General features: G+C 39.6%; 1 protein-coding gene across 9 annotated transcripts; it reads left to right on the top strand.

The window, feature by feature from the left end:
* The first annotated feature begins 44 nt into the window (after positions 1–44).
* ctnnd1 (catenin (cadherin-associated protein), delta 1) lies at positions 45–27,529 on the top strand. Of its 9 annotated transcripts, none has more exons than XM_086142353.1 (23): positions 45–628; positions 8,281–8,428; positions 11,361–11,435; positions 11,537–11,662; positions 11,881–12,158; positions 12,858–12,948; positions 13,104–13,294; positions 13,490–13,745; positions 14,284–14,355; positions 15,218–15,368; positions 15,987–16,188; positions 19,342–19,459; positions 19,590–19,746; positions 20,742–20,759; positions 21,018–21,083; positions 21,193–21,320; positions 22,570–22,720; positions 22,939–23,134; positions 23,262–23,455; positions 23,924–23,971; positions 24,095–24,177; positions 25,088–25,142; positions 25,910–27,529. In XM_086142353.1, exons 2-23 carry the CDS (start codon positions 8,288–8,290, stop codon positions 25,966–25,968), a joined length of 2,856 nt encoding a protein of 951 aa, XP_085998479.1. In that variant the 5' UTR covers positions 45–628; positions 8,281–8,287; the 3' UTR covers positions 25,969–27,529. The 9 variants fall into 9 exon arrangements, with proteins under 9 accessions (XP_085998479.1, XP_085998485.1, XP_085998486.1 ...); XM_086142351.1 differs by having other exon boundaries at positions 290–363; XM_086142355.1 differs by having other exon boundaries at positions 290–363; positions 25,088–25,182.
* Positions 27,530–27,887: the final 358 nt, after the last annotated feature.

Genomic DNA, 27,887 nt, shown 5'->3' with positions numbered 1-27,887 from the left:
GCAAACTATGAATTCACAAGTTAACATGATGGATGATGATCTTTTTCTTTAATTATCGAGAGCCGAGAAAAATCTTTTCACCGTGTTTTTTTCACACTTTTCGAATTTAATTTCGGAGCCACATGCGTGATGGGTAGGTTTTCCAACACCGGAAGAAGGATTACCTGTGTGTCCACCTGCATGATAAAAAAAGAAAAAATCCCGTGTGAGTGCGTTGTTTTCCTCCTCCTTCTCCTTCTTCGTCTTCCTCCTCCTCCTCCTCCTCCTCCTCCTTCTCCTCCTCCTCCTCCTCCCCGCGGCGAAGAGGAAGAGCAATACAAGTGAACAACAAGCCGAGACAAGGCAGTCTGGAGGATTCCCTAGGTGGGTGTTTTCTCCGTCTACCTTCCGAAAACTCGCAGACCCGGCGGACAGCGCATTAGCCCCGCTTCCAGGCGTGTCGTCGGCCACACCGAGCTTTTTTTCTCCGCTCACGTCCCGACTCACTTCTTCTTCAAAGCCTGAGGGTTGAGATTTTCTGGATCGTGTCAGCGCAGCGGCGGCAGCAGGAGTCGGCTAGGCTAGGCCTGAATCCACCTCACAGACACTTATGGACTTTGAAAAACAGCCATAACATTCTACGAAATCGGTAATGGCCCGTCTCTTTGTGTTCTGCGCTCGGCTGAACTGCTTGGGGTTTAACGGAAGCGGAACGAGCTGTGACCTGTTTGGGCACTTTTATTATATATATATTTTTTTTCTTTTCGTGTTAGCAGACTAGCAACGCTAGCACAAGGGAACCCAGCTAGCGTCGCTTGTATTCTACTCATTCGCTTGATGAGTTGAGAGAAACTTCAGTCTTAGTGGGGCAGAATGCATTGAAAGGTCGCCGCTATCACGCAAAATGTGACAATGTAGCTGGTATTTTGCCTGGTTTGGTGCAAGTTGATGACATTTCACTTTGAATAAAGCTGTCGAGTCCCTTCTGCCGGACTTGCGCCAATTTTCCCCGAGTGGGTGGAGGGTGTTCAGCACAGGTGAGGCAACCGGGAAGTTAGCGGCCAGCCCACCGCGCCTCGCCGCGCATCGTATAATAAGAGTCAAAGTCTAATGCCGATTAGTTAGTTATTATGAATTGTGCCCGGAACACTGCCGGGTTTCTCTGTGCACCGCGAAGTTTCACCCTCGCCCGGTGTGTATTTGACTCCGTCTGCTATTGTGTTGCGCTGTGTAATGTGTCAGCAGCTGTCTTTTTGATGTGGTCCGGCCAGCCAGCGAGGTTGAATGATGGAGACCCGGCGACGGACAGAACTGAGAACCTGTTGAGTGGGTCTTGAAATGTGGGGTGTGGTAAGGTGGCAGGCGTGCTTCATATTTGGTCTCTTGTCTTGCGTAGCAGCTTGAAATGCAAGACACCTTTCTCGGTTTACAGCTGTCTACTGGGAGCTGGTGCTGGATTACTCAGGCACCTGAGCAGCTGCAGTTGAGTGCTTGACTATTTCAATGTGTAACCGCCCTCACCTGAAAGCGTGAGGTTAAATTCACCAAGATGTAGTCTATGGAGCTTTATCCAATCCAAGTGCACTCACCTTTTTTGTTAGTCTCTGCAATGTATGAACATGCCTGACATAGTCCCCCCATACCCTATGGACATCTTTGAAATCACCTGACAGAATGCAGATGATGATGATAATTGTAGACAAGTTTCAACTTGCGCGTTGCTCAGAAATGTCCCCTCCATTAGGTCTTTAAAAGAGGACTGGAAAAAGCACAAGATGGTCTTATTCCTCACTCCCTGGAGTTTGTTTCTCTCTGTTTTCAGTGAGACCAGAACTCTTGCTGCTCAACCAGTTGTTTTAGCCAGGGCTATCATTTGTGAGCCTCTGTAATGAGGGCTTTCAGAGTAGTCAAACCATGGGTGTGTCTGTAACGCAGAAGCTTAGGTTTTCTGATTCTTGCTCCTCCTCTGTCTTTCTTCCTCTCCCTGCTCCCAACCGTTACACCTGCAGTGACCGTTTTTGCCAGCTTATCCACACAGGGGAAATCATGTGACATGCGTGAAAATACTCACAAGGTGAAAGAAAATGCTGCACATGACCTTTAGGTTACTTTTGGTCAGCTTCTTGGAAAGACCGAGGCAGTTTGCAGTTTTATAGCCATCGCTTGAGCTATGTCACACCCCCTTTCTTGTTTAGTGGTGACCACAGTCTAAATGCCTGTTCCAAGTTGCAATATTCCTCTGATGTCTGCTGTGTATTTGAGAATAGTTTCCATCCTGCAAGCTGCATGTGTTTTTTCTCTTTAGTCAGGTTGTGTTTGATCGGTGGTCACACTTGATACATAACTGCCACGAAGACTACAATCAAGTACATGTAGAGATCTGTCATACTCTGACTGTAAAAGTTGGAATTTTTATACAATTTGCTCCTAAGTCTAATCACAGATAATGTTAGAGACCACACTCTAAGAATGAAAACACGTCCAGATACATTTCTGCATGATTTTGTTTGCTGTAGTGGAACTCCTCTCATTAATCTTTCTACATGAAAGAATATAGCTTTTTCCAACATTAGAAATATTGTCATCACTTTTGGCTTTATTTTTTAATGTTTGATTTGTAGTTCGTATTCCCAAAGGAAGACTTTGTCATCATCTGTATATGTAATGAGTTAAAAGCCAACAAATGTTGTAAATGGCTGGTAAATAAGAAAGTCAGTGGATATGGGCAATGTTAGATAATAAAGAAATAAAAGGCTGAAAGTAAATTTTGTTAAAGTGTATTGACATAGTATTGCTAGGCAACATAAATGGGATGCTGTGCTGTACTGTGAGTGTTGTGCTGATCCCCCCATGCATCGTATGAACTATAGTTAATTTAGTACATCCTACATTTGGATATATATGTTGCATTTGTTGGGCAGGGCACTATAGCTGAAAAGTTCATTCCAATCAACTGTTTTATTAAAATAATTTTAGGTAAAGAGTGTTAATGAATTATTTCTAAGACCAGCAAGAAAAAGCTTGAATTTAACTGTTTTTATTCAACAAAGTAGGTGATTGTTTGAATGTCCCCAATGAATATCGTGACACAATAAATTCAAATAATTTGTGAAAGATCTGACAAACATAATGACAACCTTTGAACCTAATGAATATTATGCAAAACTCAGATGATGGAAATGACTTAACCACTTCATATTCCAATGCGTAACTATCACTGTATGGTCATCACTGTCACTTGGAATGTAGAGCAATTTTGAGAACTGCATTGATATATTCATTTAGATGTGTTTTGTCAGAGATTATGGAAAATTTTACCAAATATCTGAGTTGGGAGGTTTTTGGTGTGTGACATTATTTTATTATTTGTTCAGTAGTCAAATAGAGAGTCTACTAAGCCTACTTATAACTATTATTACACAATGTGACGTGAATCCTCCATAGAAGACAGGGGGGCTTTAAGTTTTGTATATTTTTGTTAATTTGATGTGTTATTTTTTGTAGAAAAACCTATTAATTATATATTTCAGCATATTTCTAGATTTGATTATGTTGGCATTTCAGCTACCACTGTTGCCATCATTCATGGGGAAATATTTTTGTTTTCCCTCTCTATTATAAAATAGCTTGTTGCAAGGTTCAAGCATTTTAAATTCATGTGTGTGTTAATGATGTGCAATATGGGGAATACAAGCTTGCATTTCATCAAAGTTATGACTTCACTTTGAGATCCATGACAGTGGAAACTGATCTCAATCTTAATAGAAACATTTCTAAATCTCACACCTGTTTTCCTGTTACTCACAAATGTGAATTTGCTGCTTATGACAATATTATTTTCTATTATGACTGGGCTATCTCACTGTGGACTTTAACTGCAAATTTCAAATGTCAACATCTATTTGTAAAAACATATCCCCAAACAAATCAAGGTTTGGGTTGTTGAATTTTCTTGTGGTTGTAATTCTATTATCTATATATACCGTAGTTTTTCCTTTGGCCAAGAGTCTTAAGCAAAATATGTTGTACTTTGTGTAGCTTGAAAAACCAAGATTCAAATTCTTGTGGTTTTTGCCACAATAATAATAAGAAAATTTTCCCAGTCTTTCAGCCTTAAAAGATTGGCTTTTAAGCCTGTGGGCCTTGGCCCCTTTTTGCCCCTGAAATAGAGTGGCCTAGAAGTTTCTTTTCTCACCTAGAATAGTAATTTGATGCCATGTAGATTAGACAGCTGGCCTTTCAGAGATCCCTGGAAAAGTCTTTGGACTGTTAGTAGGCGTGACTGCATGTGCGTTCTCTGCTGCTACTACCACACACCTCTCTACAATGGGGTGGAGAGGTGTGTTCATCAAGTCAGGATGGCCAAGCCAGTAGTGGCTGGATATGGGCCAAGCCTAACAGACAAAAAACACACAGGGGCCAAATCTCTGTGTGACAATTCAGATGAGGCTGAGTCAGCGGAGCACTTAGCCAAGCCACAACAGCATTTTACCATAGTTTAACCGCAGCTGTGTGTGTGCGTGCATGCATGTGTGCATGCACTGACTTTGACAAATCCAGGTCAGACTTTAACAACCTCTAGTGACAATGTTGCTGGAATTGCATTGACAGCATGTCATATTCAGGAAATACACTGCAGTCACAGTACTGGGTGGCAAACGTACAGGGTGGGTGCGAGTTTTACAATTTTCTGCTTATCAAAGTGCCAGTGAGTAATTGACGTCCACTGTGTCTATACGTTTCGTGCTTAGTTTTGGCTTAGGAGAGTAAGTGGCTTAGCAATGTAATTCCAGGGCTATCCCATTAGCAGATATGACTTAGTCCTGCTTCTAATGGCCCAACAATAATTGAATGACTAATGCACCGGCACTAAGTGCCTAAAGCCTTTTAAAACTCTCATAGGCAACTGCAAGCTGCCACAAGAATGTTAGTGGTGGGAATCACATAGCTCCAGAGATTGTGTGGGTCCGTCTTTTGCTCCCAGACTGTCCTCAGCTACACTCTTAAAATGTGTTGACAGGGCAAAAAAGAAAACTCAGAGTTTGTTGACTTATCTCTCGTGTGGTGTCTGTATGTGAAAAGTGAAATCTTTGATGCCTGAGGGCTACTACAGACAAACTTTCATGATACCACACATGTTCAGTCATTCACGGAGTGTGTCGAAACCTTGGTGTTGAAGTGGTCCAGATGTGCAGATACGTTGTAATAACTGGACAGAATGAGATGCTGAAACCATTTAAAAAAGGAACTGTTATTGTATTGTCCCCTCAGTAAATTACCGGTAAAGTGGGAGTGTTGACAGTTTTTAGTCTGAAAGACATTAACATTACTCTTTTATTCACGATGTTCTTTCACCTCCAAAAACTAGCTCCCTTAAGCTCAAAACTGACTGGCAAAACAGAAACATTTATAGCCACCATATAAGTCCTCCAGGAAAACATTCTAAATAAGAAGTGATTCCACACATGCCATGTGATTTCATAGTTTTATTCTAGTAGCAATTATAATTGTGAAAAGCCGCAGCAAAAAATAAGCTTTTTCCCTTGTGTGCAGAGAAATTCATGTGTTACTTTTTCGGTATGGGTGTAGCTATCAGCAGTGACTGGAGTGCAATCCTTACCACCTCCTGATGTGTCCCAAACTCCATGATGGAGAGTATTTGTGGCTTTATGCATCTGTGGTTTCATCTGATTCTATGTAACAGTAATATATGTTTAGTCCCTTAAACCACATGTTGCCCGTAATCTAATGTAGCTCTAACAACTTGGCCTCTGTGGTAAAAGATAGCCATGGTCCAGCCTGATAAGCCTGGGAATATTTGTATTTTTTTATGCAGTTCCAATATTAAAAAAAATATTGTGTATGTTTTATGTTAGATTTGCCCCTCGTGGTGAACTATTTCAAAGTGATTTTTATATTGATTTTGCCACATGAAACACTCACTACTTGAAACTAATTGTAGACTTGCATAGAATACTCTATCTTTCAATTTGTGAGCATTACTCTCTCGACTTCATTGGCCTGCTCTCCGCCACCCATAATGGATCAGAGAAAGTAATGGTCTCACTCAGGCTTTTCATGGTGGAAGTGTTTGGTGGGAAGAAAAACATCATTGTGAGAGACACATGAGAGCAGTACAATAGAAGAGTGAAGGGATCCCTTATTAGGACAGCTTCCAACAGCTGAGGCAGGATATGACACGCTAAATCTCACTCTGGAATGTATGACAATGGCAAGTGTGCGTGTGTTTTTCAATGGCTTGTGTGGTTTGTCCAGAAACGTGTATATTATATTTTTTGCTTCACAAAGATGGAAAGACAGGATTGAAGCATTACCTTGACTAACACTTTCTTGTAGTTTAAGGATAAAAGGAATGTTGGCTACCTTGCTCTTATGAAGTTTTGTCTCACACAGCCACTCACGCTGGTGTGTATGCACATTCAAACTTTGTACTGGACTCTTTGTTCACTCTGCCAGTGTGAGTGTGCAGACTGAGAGCAGATTTAATCAACATGAGTCAGTGAACTTTGAAGTAGAAAATGTTTTTTTGCTCTGGTTTGGAGATGAGCCATGTTCATGTCATCCCATTAAGAGACATACCCTGTTGAACTAATCGTCAAATTCCTTACCTACCGGCATTCAATCTCACCCAAATGAAGTGGTATTTACTTGCTCTCTCAGTAATTGTACTTGAACGAAAAAATAAGAGTGATCTATTTATTTTTGCGTTTGTTTTTACAAATAAACGATTCTTCATATACAATGAGCCAAGTACGGGATTGGCTAAAGCTCCTATACGGTGAGCAACGGAGAATATGATCATCACCAGAAAACAGAAATACATGAACAAAAACAACTTGAAATAGAAAGCAAAGAATTTCAATACAAACAGGGGATACTAAACAGCATTTTAGTCCTTAACTTACTTTTCTATCACTTACAACATGATAATCCTAAAATATTTAATGTTTTAAAACTTAGCAAAAAGCTATACAATTTTCACCCTACTCTGCTCATTCAATAAATTGACTCCCCTCACTGCCACGCACACCTCTCTAAATACTAATTTTATTGGTTTAAGGGACAAAAAAAATCTGGAAATCTGGTTCTATATATAGTTATAATTCATATGTAGGGATCTAAAATAATGGTTACCTTTTATGCATATATTACTAAATTATGTATCAAGAGCAGTAATCTAGATACAACACACTTTGCGTTTTTTTAGTCAAAGCGTGTTTCTCTTTTCGCTTTTTGAATTCTGACATCTCAAAAAATTGTTTTTTATATGAAAACGTACTAATTGTACCAAATTTTTCCCAAGTTTGCGTTCAGACACAAAATACGATATTTTGTACTAAGATGTTTAGATTTACAAAGCAAGACAACTCCTTCAACTAGGTAACAGATGAATCAAACTTTATTTTCATATATTATTTTATGTAACAGTATTTTGTATTATTTTTTAGATACATGACTAATTAATTTTGGAAAAACGTTATGGTAGAATTGATCAGGATTATCTGGAATGTGGACTTTTCTATTATAAATGTATAATATTATATTGTGATAATATATCATAACATATTATTATAAATAAATGTAAATTGTTTCCTTGCTGAGCAAACCACTCTGTTTCGAGTGAAAACGCAGCGTTTTTTTTTTTCTTTTTATGTTTTTGCTTTTTCAAATGCTTCGATACTGTCCCTACCTTGCTCTTTGAGTGGATTGCTTGCACACTTAAACTCTTCTCCCTCTGGTCTTCTCACTCTCTGCATCCTCTGAGTGAAGAAAGTGCTAACAAGCCCCACATGCTGCAGCTAAAACAGGCTGTAATAGTCTCTTGTCATGTTTCTCACTTTCATCCAGCCATCCATATTCTGCCACTTATCAGCTTATCTCACTTTCTTTCTATTTTAAATACTGCAAAGCTGAAGGTGAGGACTCGTGCAAAAATTAGTTTTAGCTCTTTCCATCCTTATTTTAAATTTGTAAATGACTTTTCTGGTGGCAAGCTTTTTCTAAATGCCTGTTTCTTGGACTTGTTCTCTCTGTTCGCATATGTTCCTCACCTCCGCTCCTTTGACCGCATCTTCCATCTAAAGGTCTCCTTCATTATTACCTCTCCTTGTGGCACCATGTCTGCTTTTTCTCAACATGTGCATGGTGCTAGAGAGCCCCTTGGTTTCTTGGGTGATTCAGCCTAGTTTTGTGTTGGTTCTTTCATTAAATCCTGGTGCTGGGTAGATCTCCCCTTTGCTTTTGGTGTTGACCCTGTCCTGTCCTGTGCTCTGCTCTCAGTGTGTGAATGGAGCAGTGTGCGAGTACGGCCTCCCTGTTGGCCTCAGTGCGGGAGCAGGAGAGACAATTTGAGATGCTGAGCCGAGCTCTGGAGGAGGAGCGGAGGTCGTGCGCCGGCACCTTGCCTCGCCCCCTCCCCAACATCCAGGTAACAGTGTACAATCCTTGTCCCCCCCTTCCCTCTCCATCAACTCTCATGCACGGTTTCCTATCAAGAGGATCCTCAGACTCAACCCTGGGCTGAGTAATTATCCTTCACCATCATCCTCATCATCCTACTGTCTTTGGTCACTGGCTAGATTGCAACAGAAACTAGATTTTTATCTGGGGAAAAATACCTCCTTATGGCTTTTAATAGGCAGGAGTCTTGATTTGAACGTTGAATGGTGATCTTTATGTAAAATGGGAAAGGTCTAGTGTTGAGTCAAAACAGCTGAAGCACTTTTTAGTGAAACCTTTCTGAGGAGGTCGTTTACTCCCTCTGTTGCATCTTGCAGCTTTTGATCAAACTGTCCGTGTCACATACCAAGTTTATTTAACTCCTCCCATCATCATATCCCTTGACTGATCAACTAAACACCCTGGAGTAACCCGTCATGTGTCAATTGTTTATTTGCATGCATGCAGAAAGATACCGAATTTTTTTTCTTTTTCTATGATTTTTCATGACCAGCATGGAGTGTTATTAATGAACATTTAATCTCTGTTGTATGCATGTTGTTTTCCTGAGAATATTTTATAGCCATACCATATATAGAAATATACATACTCAAACAATAATGATGTATTATGGACTCTGGTACTTAGACTGTTACTTAAAATTCAGAGACAATATTTAGTCATACACTGTCATATCATAATTACAAAAAGTCATGTTAATAGTTATTTTCTTATTGAGTGAAAGTGAATTTATTTGACAAGCCACTTTGGAAAATAACCAAATGATAATTGAAATAAAAACTGAAATACACAACCAACGCCTTTTTATAAAACTAAAAAAACTTGTCTGTTTTTAATACATAAAAATAAACACCAAATCCCCAAAACATTTATAATCAGGCAATTCAGCATTGAAAATCAGCAAGAAATGTATTTGCCCCAGCGGACAAATTAATTTTCTTGAATTGAATGTCAGAATAATAATAAAACTTAGTTAAAATCTTTGCTTTTACTAAAATATTGACACGCTTTTTAGTTTTTGGAAACCTCAGCAGTCATCTAAATTGTATGTTCAGTCAGGAGCACTATGTTTTGTTATGTAAAACCAGCTGAAATTGACTTTACTTAAGAAAATAAGAGTTTTGCTTTTATTTGACTGCATTAATGCTCAACATCAACATACCTGTTGGTATGATGCTTATTTATTGTGTTACGTAGCCTAAGGCATACTTATTTTAATAGGAACAAGAATCTTATTGAGAATGACTTCTTGATTTTGTACTCAAAGAAAGTATCACATGGCTTTACTTGCTACTATGATAAATAAATTTGAAATAGCCATTGTGAAATCCCTACTTTATGATGGAATCACTTTTATCATTCGTGCATTTTACCTGGGTGATGATTTTCATGCCAGAGATTGCACTATTTACATGTGTTACATCAATTAAAAAAAAAAAACGACAAAAAAAAACAATCACCTTTTTTTTCTCTTACATCATCCTGACCTACTTTGAACTGGGTCTGGTTTTCATAAGGTGTCCATCAATGGGGATAATGGTTAGAAGAAGTGTCGGGCCATAGATTTGGCATTTGATATCTCTTTCTTCAGTTGGGAATTCTTAGTAGATTTCCTGTTTTCTAACACCTGTACCACTAAGTGGTGTTCCATTGTTTGCTCTCACCCATTTTATCATACTTGAGTCACCTACTTGCTTCAGACTGAGGAATGACTTCATACTTGGTGTTTACATCAGCGACATACTGGCATACACGCCTACGCTTATTCACTCCTATTCTTCCGTCTAGGCTCTTTTGGCTTTCTGTCTGGCTGAAGTAACCGAAACTCCTCGTTTCATGTCTCACAAACAGGGACTGAAACACACTTAAGGACGTAGAGGATAAGTTTAAAGCACTGTCATTCATAACCAAGCTCTCCCACTTTCCCTGTTTCGTTTTGTCATCTCGGCACACACCCTTAGCTTAACTAGAATGCAGCTCAGTTGTACGTTATGCAGGCAGTTGACATGGTGCAAAGAAATATAGGTAGAGCTTGTGTGTGTATGTGTGCGTGTGTTGGGTGAGAACAGGACAGAAATGTAGCCTAGGCTGGTTCTTATCACTGCTGTGTGTTTACATAGCCCAAAGGCTTCAGCATGCCTCTGCCACTCTCCCAGGCAGCGCATACGACCTCAGTCTTGGCAGACAGGTTCCAACATGCTTACTTGTCCAACACTTTCTGTTTTCTGAACTTACTTCTGAACTGAAGTGCTCATTACGCCCTAATGAGTCTTGTATCTTCTCCTATCCTGAGTAACAGTTTAAACATTTGTCATTGGGCCACTTCCTGATATTATGTCTGTAGGTGATGAATACTTATCTCTGAATCTGTGTCAAGGAACACCTACTTATTGTGTGCAACCACCTTACTTCCAAAGAGTTGACTCTGCTGAGTTGTAGTAGACATACACGAGCTCGCCTTCTGGCCAGAATGGGAGGTGCACCACGCCCATCGAAAAAGTGGCGGACGGTGTTGGTGGTGTCAACACATGACTTTGTTTCTCTTATTTCATTTCATTTTCCACTATCTTTGTCTCTGCATATCATCATCATTGTCCTTTGACAGTTACAGAGTCGCTATTCTTGTGAAATGGTGACCATGTTTTTCCCTTCTTTATCGTATAATATCACATTATTGTTTATACTTTGGAGGCTTCATATTAAAAAAATAATCAGTATCATTAGTTGGTCACATCAGCATTCTACAATGCATGAAGACAAATGGAACAATATTATTATTTTTTTGGTTGCAGCCAGAAATCTAACCAAGAGTAGCAGCTCCTATGTGTCTTCAGAATGCTTCTCTTCTTGCATTTCCAGCAGTCTGCAAGCCAGCTTATTCAATTTCCTCCTCTTTGCAGAACGGCCGCATTCCTTGTGATGCAGACATAGAGAGGCTAACACTGAACGAGAGTTACATCAACGGGACACATCGCGTAAGCAGCTTCTATAGCCTCCTCTGTTTCAGTTTTTACATCTTAAACTAGGCTACCAATGTGAATTTTGTATTTAGCATGGAATGTGTTTGTGTGCGCAGTACAGGATGGAGCCTGGTCAGGTGGTGCAGGAAACATTCACAGTTGAGGAAGATCCACAGGAGTCGCCACCTGTTGTCTCTGTGGAGACAAGTGATGATGGAACCACAAGGCGCACAGAGACCACGGTAACATGAGATCCAGATGGAGACATACATGGTTTGCACAGTTGCTGTTTAAAGTGCAGCAGTGGCATGACAATCACTGAATAAATAGTTTTACAGCTTTTTGTTTTTAGAATTCATTGGAATATATCCTGTTCAATCTTCCCTGTTCGAGTGGCATGCTCTGCAAAATATTGAGTAGTGTGTCATTCTATTCTGCCTTTCTTTCTTTGCTCCTTAAGGTAAAAAAAGTCGTAAAGACCACAACCACTCGCACAGTTATCCCCTCCGTATCAGATACCCTTTCCTTGGATGGATCCATGACTGGCTTTGTTCAACCTGTGGACCGGGTCTACAGGCAGGGACCTGCAGTCGGTGTACCCTTGGACTACCCCACCCACACTGTGCCCCGCAATTACCACTATGGGCCTCCCGGTGTGTATGACGACTACCGCACTGGACCCCCATCGGAGACATACACTAGCCTCAACAGGGGTGCGCGCATGGATGATCGCTACAGGTAAAACACAAATTTAAAAGTTTGGAAATCTGGCATTTCTAATAGTAATAATTTTTACACTAGAGCACATGTAGCGGTTAGGGCAACTGTCTCACAGCAAGATGGTTTCTGATTTGATTCTAACAAGCCTTTTTCCTATGGAGTTTGCATGTTTTTCCTTTGTCCCCACGGGTTTTCTTTGAATACTAATGTTTTCTCCTACAGTCCACAAACATACAGTAGGCTAAATTATCTACAGCTATGAATGAGAAAGGGAGTGGTTCTGTATCTCTATTTGTGATTGACTGGTAACTAGCCCAGGGTGCACCCTGCCTCTCACCCTGTGTCAGATAGGTTTGGCTGGATAAGTGGCGTAGAGAAGGAATGAATAATTTTTCCCCGTTTGAAAAAATACTTTTCAGATACTATCTAATTTGCTGTTTTCTATGTCTAATATTTCTCTCTTGGAATGTAGCTGTATTTTTCCTAGCTCATTACATTGTTAGAATAACTGATAGCATCTTGAATTTCAAAAATAATTGGCAGCTGGAGCTTTGATGAAAACCTCCTCAGTATTTCAAAAAGAGAGAAACATAGTAGTATTTTGGCATGTTTCCTACCTGTCATGCTAGCGATCGTACAAAATTATCTTTATTAAACAGTGGAAACGCTGATCATATCATCAATCAAATAATTTGACGTATTTGTTCTTTTTTGCAGACCAGTCCATCCAGATGGTTATAGGACTCTGGATCCTAGCTACAGAGCCCCTGGCAGGAACCAGCTGGACCCCTATGCTGCCCAGCCGCAGGTATATTCAGTAATTTGTGCATCACACACAGGAGTGTGTTCAACAGAATTGAAACTTTAAATTAAAGCACTATAAAATATAGAACAATTAGAACTTCATAGTTTTTTTTTTCCTATCCCAAATCATTTTAATCATTAACATCTGTTCTCATCTAGGTTGGGCGAATGGGAAGTGCCATAGAGCTCTCCTCCATACCAAGATTTGTCCCAGAGCCATATGGCCTGGAGGATGAACAGCGAAGTATGGGCTATGATGAGCCTGATTATGGTATGGGACATCCAATGCACTACAGCACTGTGCCTCGCAACCACCACGGTTATCCACATGGGCCCCCACGCAGGACAGGGTAAGAGTTCTGCTTTTCACACTTGTATTTGATTGTAGAAACAAGTATGTAGAAATAAGTTACTTTGCATGCGTTTTTATTCCCTGTGAGTTTTAAGACTGTATAAGTTTCCCATCACCTCTGCTGGTGCGATTAATGCACTCCTTTAAATAATCAGAAAGCACCTACTTTATAAGGGTTCCTCTCCTTCATCAGGAGTTACGAGGGCACTTTGGATGGTGATATGAGTGGTCCTGGTGACATGTACTATTGGGGAGGAGGGGTGCCACTTGCCCAGGGTGAAAGAGGAAGCATGGCATCTTTGGATAGCACTCTGAGGAAAGGACCAGGTCCTGGAGGCTGGCGCCAGCCAGAACTGCCAGAGGTCATTGCAATGCTCAACTACAGGCTGGATCCAGTGAGGAGCAATGCAGCAGCATACCTGCAGCACCTCACGTTTAAGAATGATAAAGTAAGCAGTTTATACAAGCACTCGTAATTGGTAATACAAACATTTTTTATGCTGTTGTTTTTTTCCTTTGTTTTGTTTTTAATTATTTTTATTAATTTTATCAGCCCCAAATTTTGTATTTAAATTAAGTCCATTACTACTAGAAGAGTAGCAGCCTGACTTTGATAAGGGCTCTTTGTAGTTGGATACATTGATAGATTGATTTTGAGCACTAAACCAAAGGGAATCTTGATCACAAAGATTGATACTGAAGACTGGCTTTTGATTACAGGTAGCTTAAAGGTTGTTGTTGGAGAAAAAGCTGTTAAGACTACAGTAAACCAGCAAAATTCAATTTCCTTCAAATGTTTCTTTTCAACAAGCATTTTCCTTCGTTAGTTTAGTGTCTTATAATTGATTTTGTCCTGTTTGTCACATTTCTTCCTTAACATTTTTATCCATAATCAGTTAAAGGCAGCATAACTGGTTTAGCACGGTAAGAGGAACCTCATTCTCAACCATCCATGCCATTCCTTAAATTTTCCCCTTTGCTTTTCAGGTAAAGTCTGAGGTTCGTCGTCTGAAAGGCATCCCTGCTCTGGTCTCGATGCTTGACAACCCAAACAAAGAGGTAGGTTGGTATTTTTGTCTCAGTGCCCTTTGGCCCTCTATGTCCTACAGATTCGTTTATGATTAGACTAGAGAAGTTTAAAGGATAGTGAAGTGTATTTCTTTTGCAAGAATAAAAGCATTAGTGTGAGTAAAGCTTTAAAGAACAAGTTAAACTGAAGGCCTGAAGCTAATACTGAATGAAAGAGGGACCAAAATAACCCTCACATACAAAATTTGAATGTTCTTGGTCAAAGCCTGTGGGTCAACATTTGCTCCAAATATAGTTTCGGACGAAACATTCTGTGGTTTCTCTGATTCCCTTTCATTTAGTACAGGCTGCGGCAATCTTTTGCTGATGTTTGTATGAGCATTACCAGACAAAACACATCCTGCATTCCTCTCTCAAGGCAAAGAAGCATCTTAATTTCAAATTTCATGCTCTATGGGCAGTGAAGTTTTAAGTCTAGTGTGTATCGCATTACTTGCAGGCTGTGGCCCTGGCTCAGGCAGTGGCTGCACCCTCCTTAACTTTTTAACTTCACAAAAAATACTACTCAGTGTGTGTGTGTGTGTGTGTGTATATGTGCATCTGTGTGTGTGTGTGTGTGTGTGTGTGTGTGTATATCTATATATATATGTTTGTTGTTTGCTCTCTTTTTATTACAGCTTAGGAAAAAAATAATGTAAAAGTGAAAGTATGTTTGAATTTTGCCAAATTGTTCAGTTATTTAATGGCAGTAATTTCCAAGAGCTGCCCTTTTCAACACTCTCTTTCTGGTAGTAATGTCACGGTTACACCTTCAGACCATTGATCCCTGTTGCTATTCTGAATCAATGCATATGAAATAAGTGGTCCTTATTTGAATCTGTGTTCACTTTAGGTTCACTACGCTGCCTGCGGAGCACTAAAAAACATCTCATATGGCAAAGATCCAGACAACAAGATTGCCATTAAGAACTGTGATGGAGTCCCTGCTCTTATTAGGCTGTTGAGGAAAACCCATGACCAGGACCTTACTGACACTATCACAGGTTGGACACCCATGCAGGCATGCACACTGTATTGAAAGGGCAGTGGCCATGTAATGGTTTTCCAATATTTTAGATGCCTAACCTGAGGGACTAATGTAGATGTGTTTGATGAAATCTTTCAAAGTCATAAAGTACACTGCAGCACAAAGCCTGCCTGAACTGACTAAGCACGGGAGGAAATGTGATATGGTCTTAGAAGCAGAAAAGGCTCCATAATCTTACTTGGAACAGTTCTGAAGCTTAAACTAGGCCTGAACTAAATTGATGGAACATTACAACTATTTGTTTATTGGTATAAAATCATTTAGAATAATCTAAAATTCAAATATAATTTTTTCAAAATGTAAATTGCTTTTCTTTTCCTCAAAATTTCAGTCATTTTTCTAGTATTTGGACAGCTGGGACGGTTTACAAAAAACAGTGGATTTACTAAAGCCTGGAAGTCTAATGATTTATTAACATCTGGAATCATTTTATGACTATACAGCTTCTTTTGTTGCCCTATATATTATTAGTGGAACTGGAAAAACACATGTTAAATGGACCATTTCTGTGTCATCCATAAAAGTCTTTGGAGCTTGAGAACAAGTCCACATTTTTAGATCTTCACCTTTTCAGGGACACTGTGGAACCTGTCGTCCCACGACTCAGTGAAAATGGAGATTGTGGACCATGCACTACATGCTCTCTCAGATGAAGTTATGGTGCCCCGCTCGGGCTGGGAGCGAGGGAGCAATGGAGCAGGAGGAGGGGAGGAAAATTGCAAGCCAAGGCATCTTGAGTGGGAGATGGCCCTGACCAACACAGCTGGCTGTTTGAGGTATGGAACCTAGGATAGGAGGATGAGTAAAACAGTGCATAAGCAGTCTGCAACTGGTTGACTGCGCCTTAGGATATGGAAGAGAGAGATGAGAGGAAAGTGCACACATGATTCAAGATTCGTGTTGTGATGTAACATTTCAAACATGAATTTCTAATGTTCACCACTGGGTCACAGTAATTTCTCAATGTAAGTATACTGAGCCATTCTACATGCCGTTTACCTTACAAAGGATCCACTCATTTGGTAATTGCTGCTTCTTTGTTGGCACTGTTGGTGTCTATAATTCTTAATCTCATTTATGACTCTCAGTATCGCTTGTTTAGAATGCCTTCAGATAAGCTGGGTGAACCACTCAGACATGTGGGCTTACAGGACAAGAACCATAAGTCAAGAATACAGATGCTAATTATATATTGATTCTTGAAAAAAATTCTGTCTTTTTTTTTTGTCATCTCCATCACATCTTGGGGGAATGTTGAGTGACTCTTGTGTTCATACTTGGTTATAAGCTCAAGTCTCACAAATACACATGCATATGTGAAAGTTAGTGCATACTTATGCCTCCAAAACATTGTGGACTGAGCTCTGTTTGACCAAAAAAATTCTGGCAAGTCACAGAAACATGGCAACCTGTTGTTCTTTTACTGTTTTCATTGTATTTATTTGACATGGCCAGAATAAATAGGTGATGTTGAGAAGTGTGCATGTATTTTCTTTCCAGGTTGGGGCAATTAACTATGGAATGATTTTTTACAAAGAGAGACATTAGTAACCTCTATACTGCCTTATATTGGACAGCTGAGATCGTAAGCTGCAAGGGGGAGTGTTTTAGGAGGCGTTACAGTTATGCATTTTGCTTTGTTGTGTTCTATTTTGTCATATTTAGTGTTGAGTCTTTTTGAGAAACTAGCCAGATGTGAGGGTCTTATGTTTCGTATTTGTTGCCTAGTGTTGTATTGACCAATTCCATTTCAGGGGCTTTGCTTCAGTGCAGGTATCAAGAAGCAGAGATTGTTTGCTGGATTGTGATTTTGCAAGAATCTCTATCTAAGTCATTTGAAAGTACATAAACATTAAGATTGTTCTCGCGAAACAACAAAAGTTATTTTTGTCGTCTCAAAATTCTGGCCTTTTCTAACATTCCAAGTTGGTAACAGGACTTTAACCCCCTTTTGGCAAATCTGAGAGGAATTCTTAACTGGTTATCTGTTGGCTGCAGTCAGAAGCCCTGAAAGGCAGTCTGTCAGGACTTAGATTGATCATTTAATAACTACAAAGTATAATTCCTTGATTAGAAAAAAGGCCTCTCATAATAGCGGGAGGCTTTTTGTCTTGATATTTTATTTAAAAATTAAGCTTGTGCCAAGTTTTCAGAGTTGAAAGTAACTGCCATCATTAGAAGATTAAGATGGGAATTTCAGAGTTCATAGGGAGGGAGCAAGCAGAGGACAGTGGAGCATTGACTTGGAGAATGTAAACGCTGTGTAGCCCTTGACTCTTATTATCTATGCATTCCTTTTGTGCCGTGGTTAATCACAGTGGTCATTTGTGGGTCCACAAAAGTGTGAGTGAGTAACTGGGACCTTTTGAAAATTTTATATTTGCAGAAAAGTATGGACAATTGAAGTCAAACATTTGACATTTCACATGCAGTGCCATTTTATGTCAGACCTTAATGTTTATCAAATTTTGATGAAATGAAAATAAACAAACTAAAAAAATGTGCCTAAGAACAATGAGTAAAGTGGTACTTTAGAACTGCTGGCTTTGGATGGGCAACATTTCTGTCAAAACCATCACAGCTTTGCAGCATAGCATTTCTCCTCTGGTACTGTGTAATGGTTCTGACTTTTTTTTCTCATTGCTGCCACGATTTCACTCTGTGCCTGCACTTTCATAATCAGTAGTGGTGGAGGCAAAGCCTTCCATTGACTCTCCCCTCAATTTTATTTTTAAAATAATCTGCTGTGGCCCATTTCCTTTTTGGAACATGGCATCCCACTTGAGGATGGCTATGTCCGATCCAGCTGCGGCATCGGAGTCATTTGTATGGGTTGTATCTCCACCAAGTATCTCAGACATTAAGCCCGTCCAATTTTTGATATGCTAATTCGGTCACTTTTCCCTAACAGATGACACTACTGTTTGCAGGTTACACAGTTGTTTATTTCATTCTTAAATATATTTTTGTTGTGGTTGTTATTACTCATACTTTATGTGAAACTACAATACAGCAAAATCAACACGGTGAAATCCTATTCATTTGTATCTTTTAAAGATAAAAGTCTTCTCGTACTGAAATTGTGAAAATGGTCTAATTAGTTGCCATCTGGCCTGGTTTGTTTCTCTGAAAAGAAGACCAAGACAGACCAATATATCCAGCATTATAAATGGTAAAGATGTCCTGAAACAAGCTGTGTTGCTTCTGTTGGTCTCAAGCTGATTCTATAATGGGCCTGATCAGATCAGATCAAGTATTTTCTGCTATGATGGAGCTGCTAATTGATATGACACCATGTCAAATTTTTAATAATCTTGAGCCCTTGTAATGTTTATTTACTTCAGGTGCAAGGATTTTTTCATTATCTGAGTAGGAAAGACCTCACCAGTTTTTCTTGTCGTTCTTCCAACTATCACAAAAGCAATGGGATTAGGTTGAACTGGTTTCAGCAGATCAGGTTCTCATTCTACTTGCTGTATATCAAATTTTGGCAACAAGGGAAGACATGAAAGCTTCTTTCTTTGCTTGAAGCCGGTAAAATAACCTTCCTTTAACTATGTGCTAATATTAAGCAGTGCTACCTGCTGTGAAACAGATTGTGTCCTGCTTTTATGTGGGAAAGTGAGAATGTCACTAGGAAAGTAGGATTGTGCAAAAGACAATGGATGAATATCATCAGCTTTTCCTCATTCATGTTCACTTCCTCGTATTCCTTAAAGAAAATTGGTTCAGATTTGTAACTTGAGCTCACCATTTAAAACAGTGCATGAAAGTTGTTTCATTCAAATAGCTTTTTTTTTAAATCCTCGAATCCTTTTGTAGCGTCTTACAAAAGGGACTAATGGTTTACTCCATTTAAAATATTAAGGCTGTTATTCTGTGTTTTTCATTTTTGTTTCTCCTCATGTTGCCTGTACACTCACCAAAAGAAACGTGAGTTCAGAGCGAAGTGAAGCGAGAAGGAAACTGAGGGAATGCACAGGATTGGTTGACTCGCTCATGTATATCGTCCAGTCCCAGATTAACTGCAAAGATGTGGATAATAAGGTATGTAGGACTCTGAGCTATTTGATATAAATGTTAAAGGCCCCAATCAAACTTTGCCACTTATGTCAGCTCCGTGAAGTTTACAAGTAAGAATTTTTTAGACTTTATTTTTTATTATTTCTGTTTACAGTTGATAGAGAACAGTGTGTGTCTGCTGAGAAACCTTTCCTACCATGTGCATCGTGAAATTCCGGGCTGTGAGCGCTACCAAGAGGCTGTTCCCCTCAACACTGTCCCTGCCTCCTCCAGCCAGAAGGGCGGGTGTTTCAGCTCTCGCAAGAGCAAAGGTCTGTGTCAGAGCATACAAGAGAGCGAGAGACTATATTTGCTCAGTTAGTAAGGGTGTTCATTTGCAATGATGTCATTGTCTCTTAGTCGAGTGATACTAACACTAGCTTCTCACACACACACACACACACACACACACACACACACACACACACACACACACACACACACAGCACAAAAAAAACAGTCACAAGCACAGGAATGTTAACAATTCCTGGTCTAAGAAAGCTCATCCTCTGTCCAGCTTCTGTTTTTCTTTTCAGTGAGTATTGATTTGCTGTTCTACATTGCATATCCTATTCCACTGTGTTGCAGCTGCTCCATTGTTCTCATCGTCCAATCCTGCAGCAGCGATAAATATTTTTGAACTTCCTTATGAATTTGTCAAACATTATCTTTGGTTAGCAAGCTCTGCACTTTTACAAACAATAGTAGGAAAGCTGGATTTAGATGTTATCACACACATGATAATGCAATTAGCAAAATATCAGAAAGTTACTTTATAGTCCTTGAGGAAACTTGTTTTTCAATGGGATTCATTCATGGTGTAAAAAACAAGAATGCAAAGGAAATGATAAATCAGGTTAGAAATAATAGCCCATAGCCTGAATTTAACTGTCAGAACAAAATATACATATTTTGTCTGGAAAAAGATGTGTGGGTAAACGGACAGGAGAGTCTGAACAACATGTACGTATTTATTGAGGAGACTGTTAATGGAGCAGAGAAAGTCACAAATAGAGGTGTTTGTGTGATTAGACAAACTGGTGTCTTTTAATTGGCTTCATTTAAGCTTTCATGTTCGGCTTTTCACATTGTTGATTCTGTGTGGTGGCAGGAGTGTTGCTGGGATGTAAGCAAGTGTTATCTGGGTGCCTCAGTAAATGCTGCTTTCCTTTTACTTAAATGCTTTCTCTTCCTGCTTTTCTGACTCCGTGTTCTCCCCCTTTACCCCTTCATCCTCTTCTCTTCCCCTTGTGGTGCGGGGCTGCAGATGAGTGGTTTTCCAAAGGTAAGTGCTTTACCTCTATGACTGCACTTTGCGCTGTCTGCTTGGTGTTTGAATTGTTGTAGTGATAAAGTACCAGAACAAACAGTTCTGAGTACTGTACTAGTACTAACATGCACGCCTTCTCCTTAAAGTAAAATTATGCTTTTAGATTAACAAAAACAATTCATTAACTTAGAAGTAGGTCAATTGATATCTTGGGGTTGTTGCTAAAGTGTTGTTGCATGTTGCTAGGGCTCTAATTTTTGTCTTTCCTTCTAGGGAGAAAAGATGATGATGCATCTGCTGATGTTATAGACATTCCAAAGAGGACGACACCTGCTAAAGGTAACCATTGACTAACCAAGATCTGTTCCTCCTGCCTTTTCCCTATCAAAGTTTAGGACACTGTTTCCTACTGATCTTGCCTTCTCCATCCCCTCCCCTTCTCCTTAAGGCTATGAGCTTTTGTACCAGCCAGAGGTGGTTCGCATCTACACCTCGCTGTTAAAGGAGTCCAAGAACCCAACTGTGCTTGAAGCATCAGCTGGTGCTGTTCAGAATCTGTGTGCTGGACGCTGGACTGTAAGAAACCCCTAGCCGTTACCCATCACTTTCACTGCAATGACAGCACTTGTGCATAGTCAACACTTCTGCCAGTCATTGAGAAGCTTTGTTTATTGAAGGGAATCTGAACATAAAGAACTAGTTGAATGAGTCTAGTAGAGATGAGCAACATAGTAATAAAACTTTCACTGTTATTATTTTTATTATTAATTGATGTTATTTGTCGTAATAATAATAATGAAACAATAATGTGGCAAAGAGTGTGGTAACTATTTTGACAACCCATCAGTATTCAGCTTTGAAATGCAAACTTCTAGCCAAAGGTAACACATTGATCCCCATCAGTATCAAATATTAATCACGATAATTCATTCAGCTTGCAAGAAGAAGTAAAAATTATTTTATTTTGTCGCTTTCAATTGTACATGCATAGAGATAATGTTAGGGAGGCCAGGCTGAGATGGGATACTGAGAAGAGATTGTGACTATCTTGGTAGAAGGATGCTGGGATTGAATCTGCCAGGCAGGAGGCATTGAAGAAGACCAAAGAGAAGATTTATGGATGTAGTGAAGGAGGACATAAAGTTAGTTGATGTGAGAGAAGAGGATACAGAGAACAACCATGGGTTCGATGGAGGATGAGGTTGTATCACTGTGGTGACCCCTGAAGGGAAAAGCCAGAAGGAAAAGATTATGTCTTTTGACTGTGGGCGTAAACCTCTTAACGCAATTAGAAATATATGCATTAATGAAAGCTTTTAATTTAATTGTGCAGGGCAGCCTTTCAATTAATATACCATCAGTTGTCAAATCTCCTAGATTGACTGAGTTTTGCAAAAAAAGGGTGTGTGGTAAAATCATAAACTTTGTTTTGTGGGTAGCTGAAATGTCCAAAATTCTTTTATTACCTGTGCTGCAGAGGGAGCAGATGTTTGGACGATTGTATTATCCATATACACATGGAATTTAGCTTGAAGGGCTTTACCTTAATCTATTATTAAAATAGGAGCGTTAATGGAACTTGGGCTTTGAGGGGACCACATGAAGAATTCTGGGGTCTAATATTATGGATGGATTATGATTCTGACAATCAAATAAATCTTGAGCTTTAAGGAATAGCCGGAGGCTTTGTATGTAGTCTGCAGAGCATCAATGTAAAATTTCCCTTTTTTTCCTTGAATTTTAACTAAGTTTTGTAGCTTTCACGAATGACATAATCCTAGAACGTTTTTTCATATAATGAGAATCAATGTGTTTGTGTGTTTAGTATGGCAGATATATCCGTGCCTTGCTGCGCCAAGAGAAGGGTCTTCCCATGATGACTGAACTGCTAGCTCACGGCAATGACCGTGTGGTCAGGGCCATGTCGGGAGCCCTCCGCAACCTGGCAATTGATGCACGTAACAGAGATCTGCTCGGTAAGGCTTGTTGTACTCTTTATTTCTAAAATATTTCTTGCTGAAATTAAATGAAACAAAAACGTATTCATTATTTGACCAAGGCCAGGTTTTCTATTGAAAGGGCTTTAACCCTCTCAGGCTCAAATTAAGTTGTAGTTGCAGGAAAAATCTGATATTTGGCTGTCGCAAATCTGCAACATCTGCCTGGAGAAGGTTAACCCCTTGTGTGTTGTTAGGTAAACACGCAGTGCCTCACCTGGTGGCCAACCTTCCTGGTGGTGGTCAGAGTCAACCGGTTCGAGCGCTGTCAGAAGAGACAGTAGTGTCAGTATTGAGCACACTACATGAAGTGCTGGGTTCCAGTCTAGAAGCGGCGAAGTCTCTCAGGGCCTCACAAGGAATTGAGAGACTCGTGCTTATCAACAAGGATGGGTAAGGAGGAACTTTTAGAGATGTGATTCAGCTGAGAGCAGAATTAGTTGTGTGTGCTTCACTTTGAATAGGTTGCACTAACATTTTTAATTCCTGTTTTATGTTTTGTTTTCCTTTGGGTCAACAGTAATCGTTCTGAGAGGGAGGTGCGTGGGGCTGGTCTGGTGTTACAGACTGTCTGGGCCTACAAGGAGCTGCGGCGCACTTTGGAGAAAGATGGTTGGAAAAAGACAGACTTTATGGTCAACCTAACTCCTCCAAGCAACAGCACCAGGGCCAACGGAGGTTATGAGGACAGCACTTTGCCACTCATTGATAAAGGTCAGGAGCCAAGACGTGTTTGCTACTAATGCTACCATTGCAATATTAAGCGAATTGGAAAAGATTTTTTTCCCCATACTAGTCAGTGCTGGAAGCATAATGACCAAGTTTTACGAATAAATGTTTTATTTGCAGTGTCAAGCAACTTTAAATTTTCTACATGTTCTTATAAGAGGCATTCAGGAGAGGGCAAATACTTCATAGTATGGCTGTGGAGTAAAAGCTATTTCTAAAGCTGTTGTGTTGGTTTACAGGGCCTAAATGACAAAAATTGAGTCCTTATCCAAATATTTTGGGTTATGACACTGTCTTCAAATGAGTTGAAAGTTCCCAAACCCATCCTAGAATGTGTTTAATACACCAAATTGCCTAAAAGAGTGGCCTTTTGCCTACTTAGGGAAACTGACAACCCTGTGAGCAGACATTGATGATCAGTGATGCTCGTTTTTATTGTGTGCCTTGGTGCAGGAGGTAAAGGCGAACAGGAAATTATTCCAATGAACGACTTGGGACCAGGTAAGTGTGAGACCTGAATAAGAATACATGCATATGCACACAAACAAAATAAAATCTTCTGTCTTGTATTCACACCAGACTGTTATGGACAAGCTTATCAGACAAAACTGCTCTTTCCTTTAGATGGCTACTCCACACTGGACCAGAGAGGGAGGAGAAACACTCTGGACAACACACTCGACCCTGCTGACAAAGATGCAGAACAGGTACATTAGCCATGTGGATTCACATCACAAGCTTTGGTCAAGCTGAGCCCTTGAAGGACTACAAGTTTTTTTTAAAAAGGGATAAATACTAGGGAAAACCGCCGTCTTGATATCAGTCACTATTGAAGTCTTTGTAGACCTTAATCACACTGAAGTCTTGTTTTTATGTTTTAAAACACCTTGGATTTATCACCTTGGATTTATGAAAATTTTACTGCCTCCTATTCTGTCTTTCTCTAAAGAAACAATCCAATTTAAATAAATTTGAATATCACATTAATAATTGACACAAAGTAATGTCCTTGAACAAATGTTTCACCTACTGTAATTTATAAAACAGTGGTAATTGTGAAATATTGTCAAGGAGACATTCACTGTTGGTATCTGCCAACGCAGAGCTGAGCACTCCCCTCCCTGGTTCCATTGTGATATCATATCATCATTCTGGTAGAAACCTGAAACTCGTGTAAAAGTACATTACTATACCTTTTGCAAGAAACACGCAATTTAATTTTCAGAGTGACACATATTAACCCCCCTCTGTGGTAGTGATAAATGTTCTCACACACACCCACGGACAGCATGTTGGTGCATGTCATTTAAATCTTTCAGACACGATGGGCTTTTTTTTTTTTTTTTTTTTCCCTGACGTGTGGCATAACATCAAACTGACCTTTTTTTGGCTCATCTTTTTGGACTTTTCTCCCCACAAATTCTACTTCTCTGTTCTCATCTCTTCATATTTTGATCTTTGATATTTTTGGGGAGTTTTTTTCACACCTAACCCTGTGTTGACTAAATCCCTCCTTTTATCCCTTTTTGTCCTTATACCTCTACGTCACAAAACTCCTCTCTCTCTCTCTTTCTCTTTCTCTTTCTCTTTCTCTCTCGCTTGCTCTCTCTCTCTCAGGGAGGGATGTTTGAGGAGAGGCAGGCCTCTTTGCCTCTAATGGATTCTTATGATGGTTAGGCTACACCCACTGTCACGTTGCATGTCTGCGCATGGTATGTGTGTGCCACAGGCTGCTCAACTCATTGCATGGCGTTTAATCCCAGTTGTTAAAGAAGTATTAGTCAGTTAGCCTCATCGTACTTTATTTGGACTGTCTTGCGCTTTGTTTCATCACCGCTCTGTACGTAAGCAATGCAGCTGAGAGTCCATTCATTCTGACGGCAGCCCACGGAATCTTTGACCTTTTTACAAAACTACTGTTTAACTTTTTATGGTCCACTGTTTTCCTTAATGTATGACAACCAATTACGGAGAATTTCAGAGACAATATGAATGTTCACAAAAAATAATTAGCTGGCAGGCATTTCTTTCTATTTAGCTTCTTTCATTGATTATCACACCAGACTGGATGATGAAAAAGATGCAGCAAAGTTCTTAGCCATGGCCTAAAGTGCCTACTTGGCCCATATGCAAAGAAATACATTACCCTGTGTTGAATGCCAGAGTGCATGATTCATACCTTACAGAATAATGGACAGTTTTGTCGAAACAAGGCATTTATGTTACCTGTTGGTAAAAGGTGTGAGTTTTTTTTCCCCTCTCCCCTTCCCTGAGATTTGATTTGATTTATAATTTCAGCGTAATCATGTATGTGATGTCTCTTGCCGATGGCCACCTGTTTTTTTCTTGTTTTTTACTTTTTGTAGTTACGATCTCTTCAGGTGTATGGTTCTCCTGCCTAGACCATCATGACCAGTTACCATGTCTCTTTTCTTGCAGAAAAACTAATTGTATGCATCACAAGACGACAGCCTCCTCCCACTTACTGCCCTTGCTGAGCTGACCAGGGACCATAAAACTACACAATTGTCTCTTCTGTCCTTGCATACTCTTTGCAGTTCCTCCTATTCACATTCTTCCTTTGCAGCTAGCACACGAAGAAAACCACAGATAACTGACATTGCTATCAACTCCTGTGTACAACTGGATTGTAATACTCCGACCACTTTGTGCTCTTGAAGTACTTAAACTGCTAAACACTAAACCACTCGGAGAGACTCCAGTTTTCAACACTATGACTGCACAACACTGCAACCTGCCTTGACTACACACTAAACCCTCTGACAAGAAGCAGGCTGTGGCATTATGGGTAATTCTTCTGTATCAGAGCGTATATTGACTAAACAAGCTGTTGAGAAAACAGGACACTACAATTTTTCAAGGTGACTCGATCTGTTTTAAAGAAGTAAGACATTGCCTCTTTTTTGTCTCCAAGGGTTGAAATCTATAAACTATTTAATACCACTGATGGTATCTGATCTTTTCTGATACTTATAAAGCTTCTGTTCTGGTGGTGAGTGTTCCTGTTTTGTTTTGTTGTTTGTTTTTTTTTTTGCTTTGCTTCGCGCTGTACCAGTGATGTACATGTGCCAAATGACAGTGCTACTGCTACAGCTGCCAATGCTGAATGCAAGATTTCCACTGAGAAACACTTAACAGCAGTTGATCTACATAACGATCTGCTTTCTTTGTAAGCTGGTGGTCTCTGTGAAGGTCCAAGATGCTTGTGAAGGAATTTTCTCTTTAGATTGTGATCCGTAGATAAACAAGGGTTGGTTGAATGTGGATAATCCTACAATTTGCCAACAGAAATTGATGGTTCTTCACCAGTAGCTGTCTTTCTGTGGTGTATTTCTATTTACTGTTTACTTCATTTTTTAATAGTTATCACAGGTTTCACCGGGTGCATTTCCTCTTATCTGCAATGCTGAATGTTTTATGAATGTGTACATGCAATACTGTCACTAACAGTGTCTGTGTGGGTTAATTGGAGTGCCTCACTAATTCACTACAGGTTTAGATGTGTCCAACATGATGGGGGTAACCAATCACTGATTTTCTCAGAAGGTACCATTTGGGAATACTGCATACACAGCTTAGAAGTTTTGTCCACTTCAAGATAATGGAGTGTTTGAACTTGTGAGACAGATGTGATTATTCTTCTTGGGATTTTTAGAAGGAAAAAAAAAAACTTCAGATGGGGACAATTCACTTTTCAATCTCAGTCTACCCAAATTTAAGACTGCAGAACAACATGTATGTGAAGATGGCCCTCTTTTCTTCAGTGCAGTGCTTGTTCTGTAGAAGACTGCATACTCTTAGTGCCGAGTGAGATGTAGATACTTGATTAAAATGAGCACTAGGGGGTATAATGTCTGTTCTTTTGGTTTTCCTTTGTTTTCCATTCCAACTGCAACAGGACAGAGGTTGCTACATGTACAAGTTGCCTTCAAGAGTGAACTGATTGAAATAATGGAGAGCAAGGGTTTGTAATAGAATATCTGTGTGAGGAGGCATAGACCGGATTTTGTTATTAGATAACGTGGAGAAAAAAATAAAGCACATTAAAACTATATATACAAGAGAATATTTGTTAATTTTAATGGTTATGTATTTTTATATTGATTTGGGTTTAATTGTTCTGGGTGTTCTGGGTGGATGCATATGCAATCAGTATTTGTGTTTGATTGAAAACATTCAGTTTGTCTTAATTTTGTGAAATTTACCTGAACAAAAAAAGCGTTACCCAACATTCATCTGATATTAGAACACAAACAAATCTTATTCTGGGCTACACCTCAATTTCTTTACCTTGGGTCTTAAAGTTGCACATTCTCATTTATGAATGAATTATGTAACTAGCAATACTGTTTTTAATAAAAATGAAAATGATTTCACATAGCCCTCCTTTTTTGTA

Source organism: Fistularia commersonii, chromosome 35, assembly GCF_037954325.1.
Source record: "Fistularia commersonii isolate RoL2024-O1a breed Wild chromosome 35, RoL_Fcom_v1.0, whole genome shotgun sequence".
NCBI lineage: Eukaryota > Metazoa > Chordata > Actinopteri > Syngnathiformes > Fistulariidae > Fistularia > Fistularia commersonii.
The sequence above is the reverse complement of the archived record's forward strand: the minus strand, read 5'-3'. Positions and strand labels throughout refer to the sequence as shown.

What these genes read in the sequence shown, in the direction of transcription:
- ctnnd1 (XM_086142353.1), top strand. Translation starts at nt 8,288, where the DNA reads ATGGAGCAGTGTGCGAGTACGGCCTCCCTGTTGGCCTCAGTGCGGGAG. An exon ending in AACACAGCTGGCTGTTTGAG is followed by an intron (nt 16,189 to 19,341) that starts GTATGGAACCTA and finishes ACTCACCAAAAG; the next exon opens with AAACGTGAGTTCAGAGCGAA. An exon ending in GAGGACGACACCTGCTAAAG is followed by an intron (nt 21,084 to 21,192) that starts GTAACCATTGAC and finishes CTTCTCCTTAAG; the next exon opens with GCTATGAGCTTTTGTACCAG.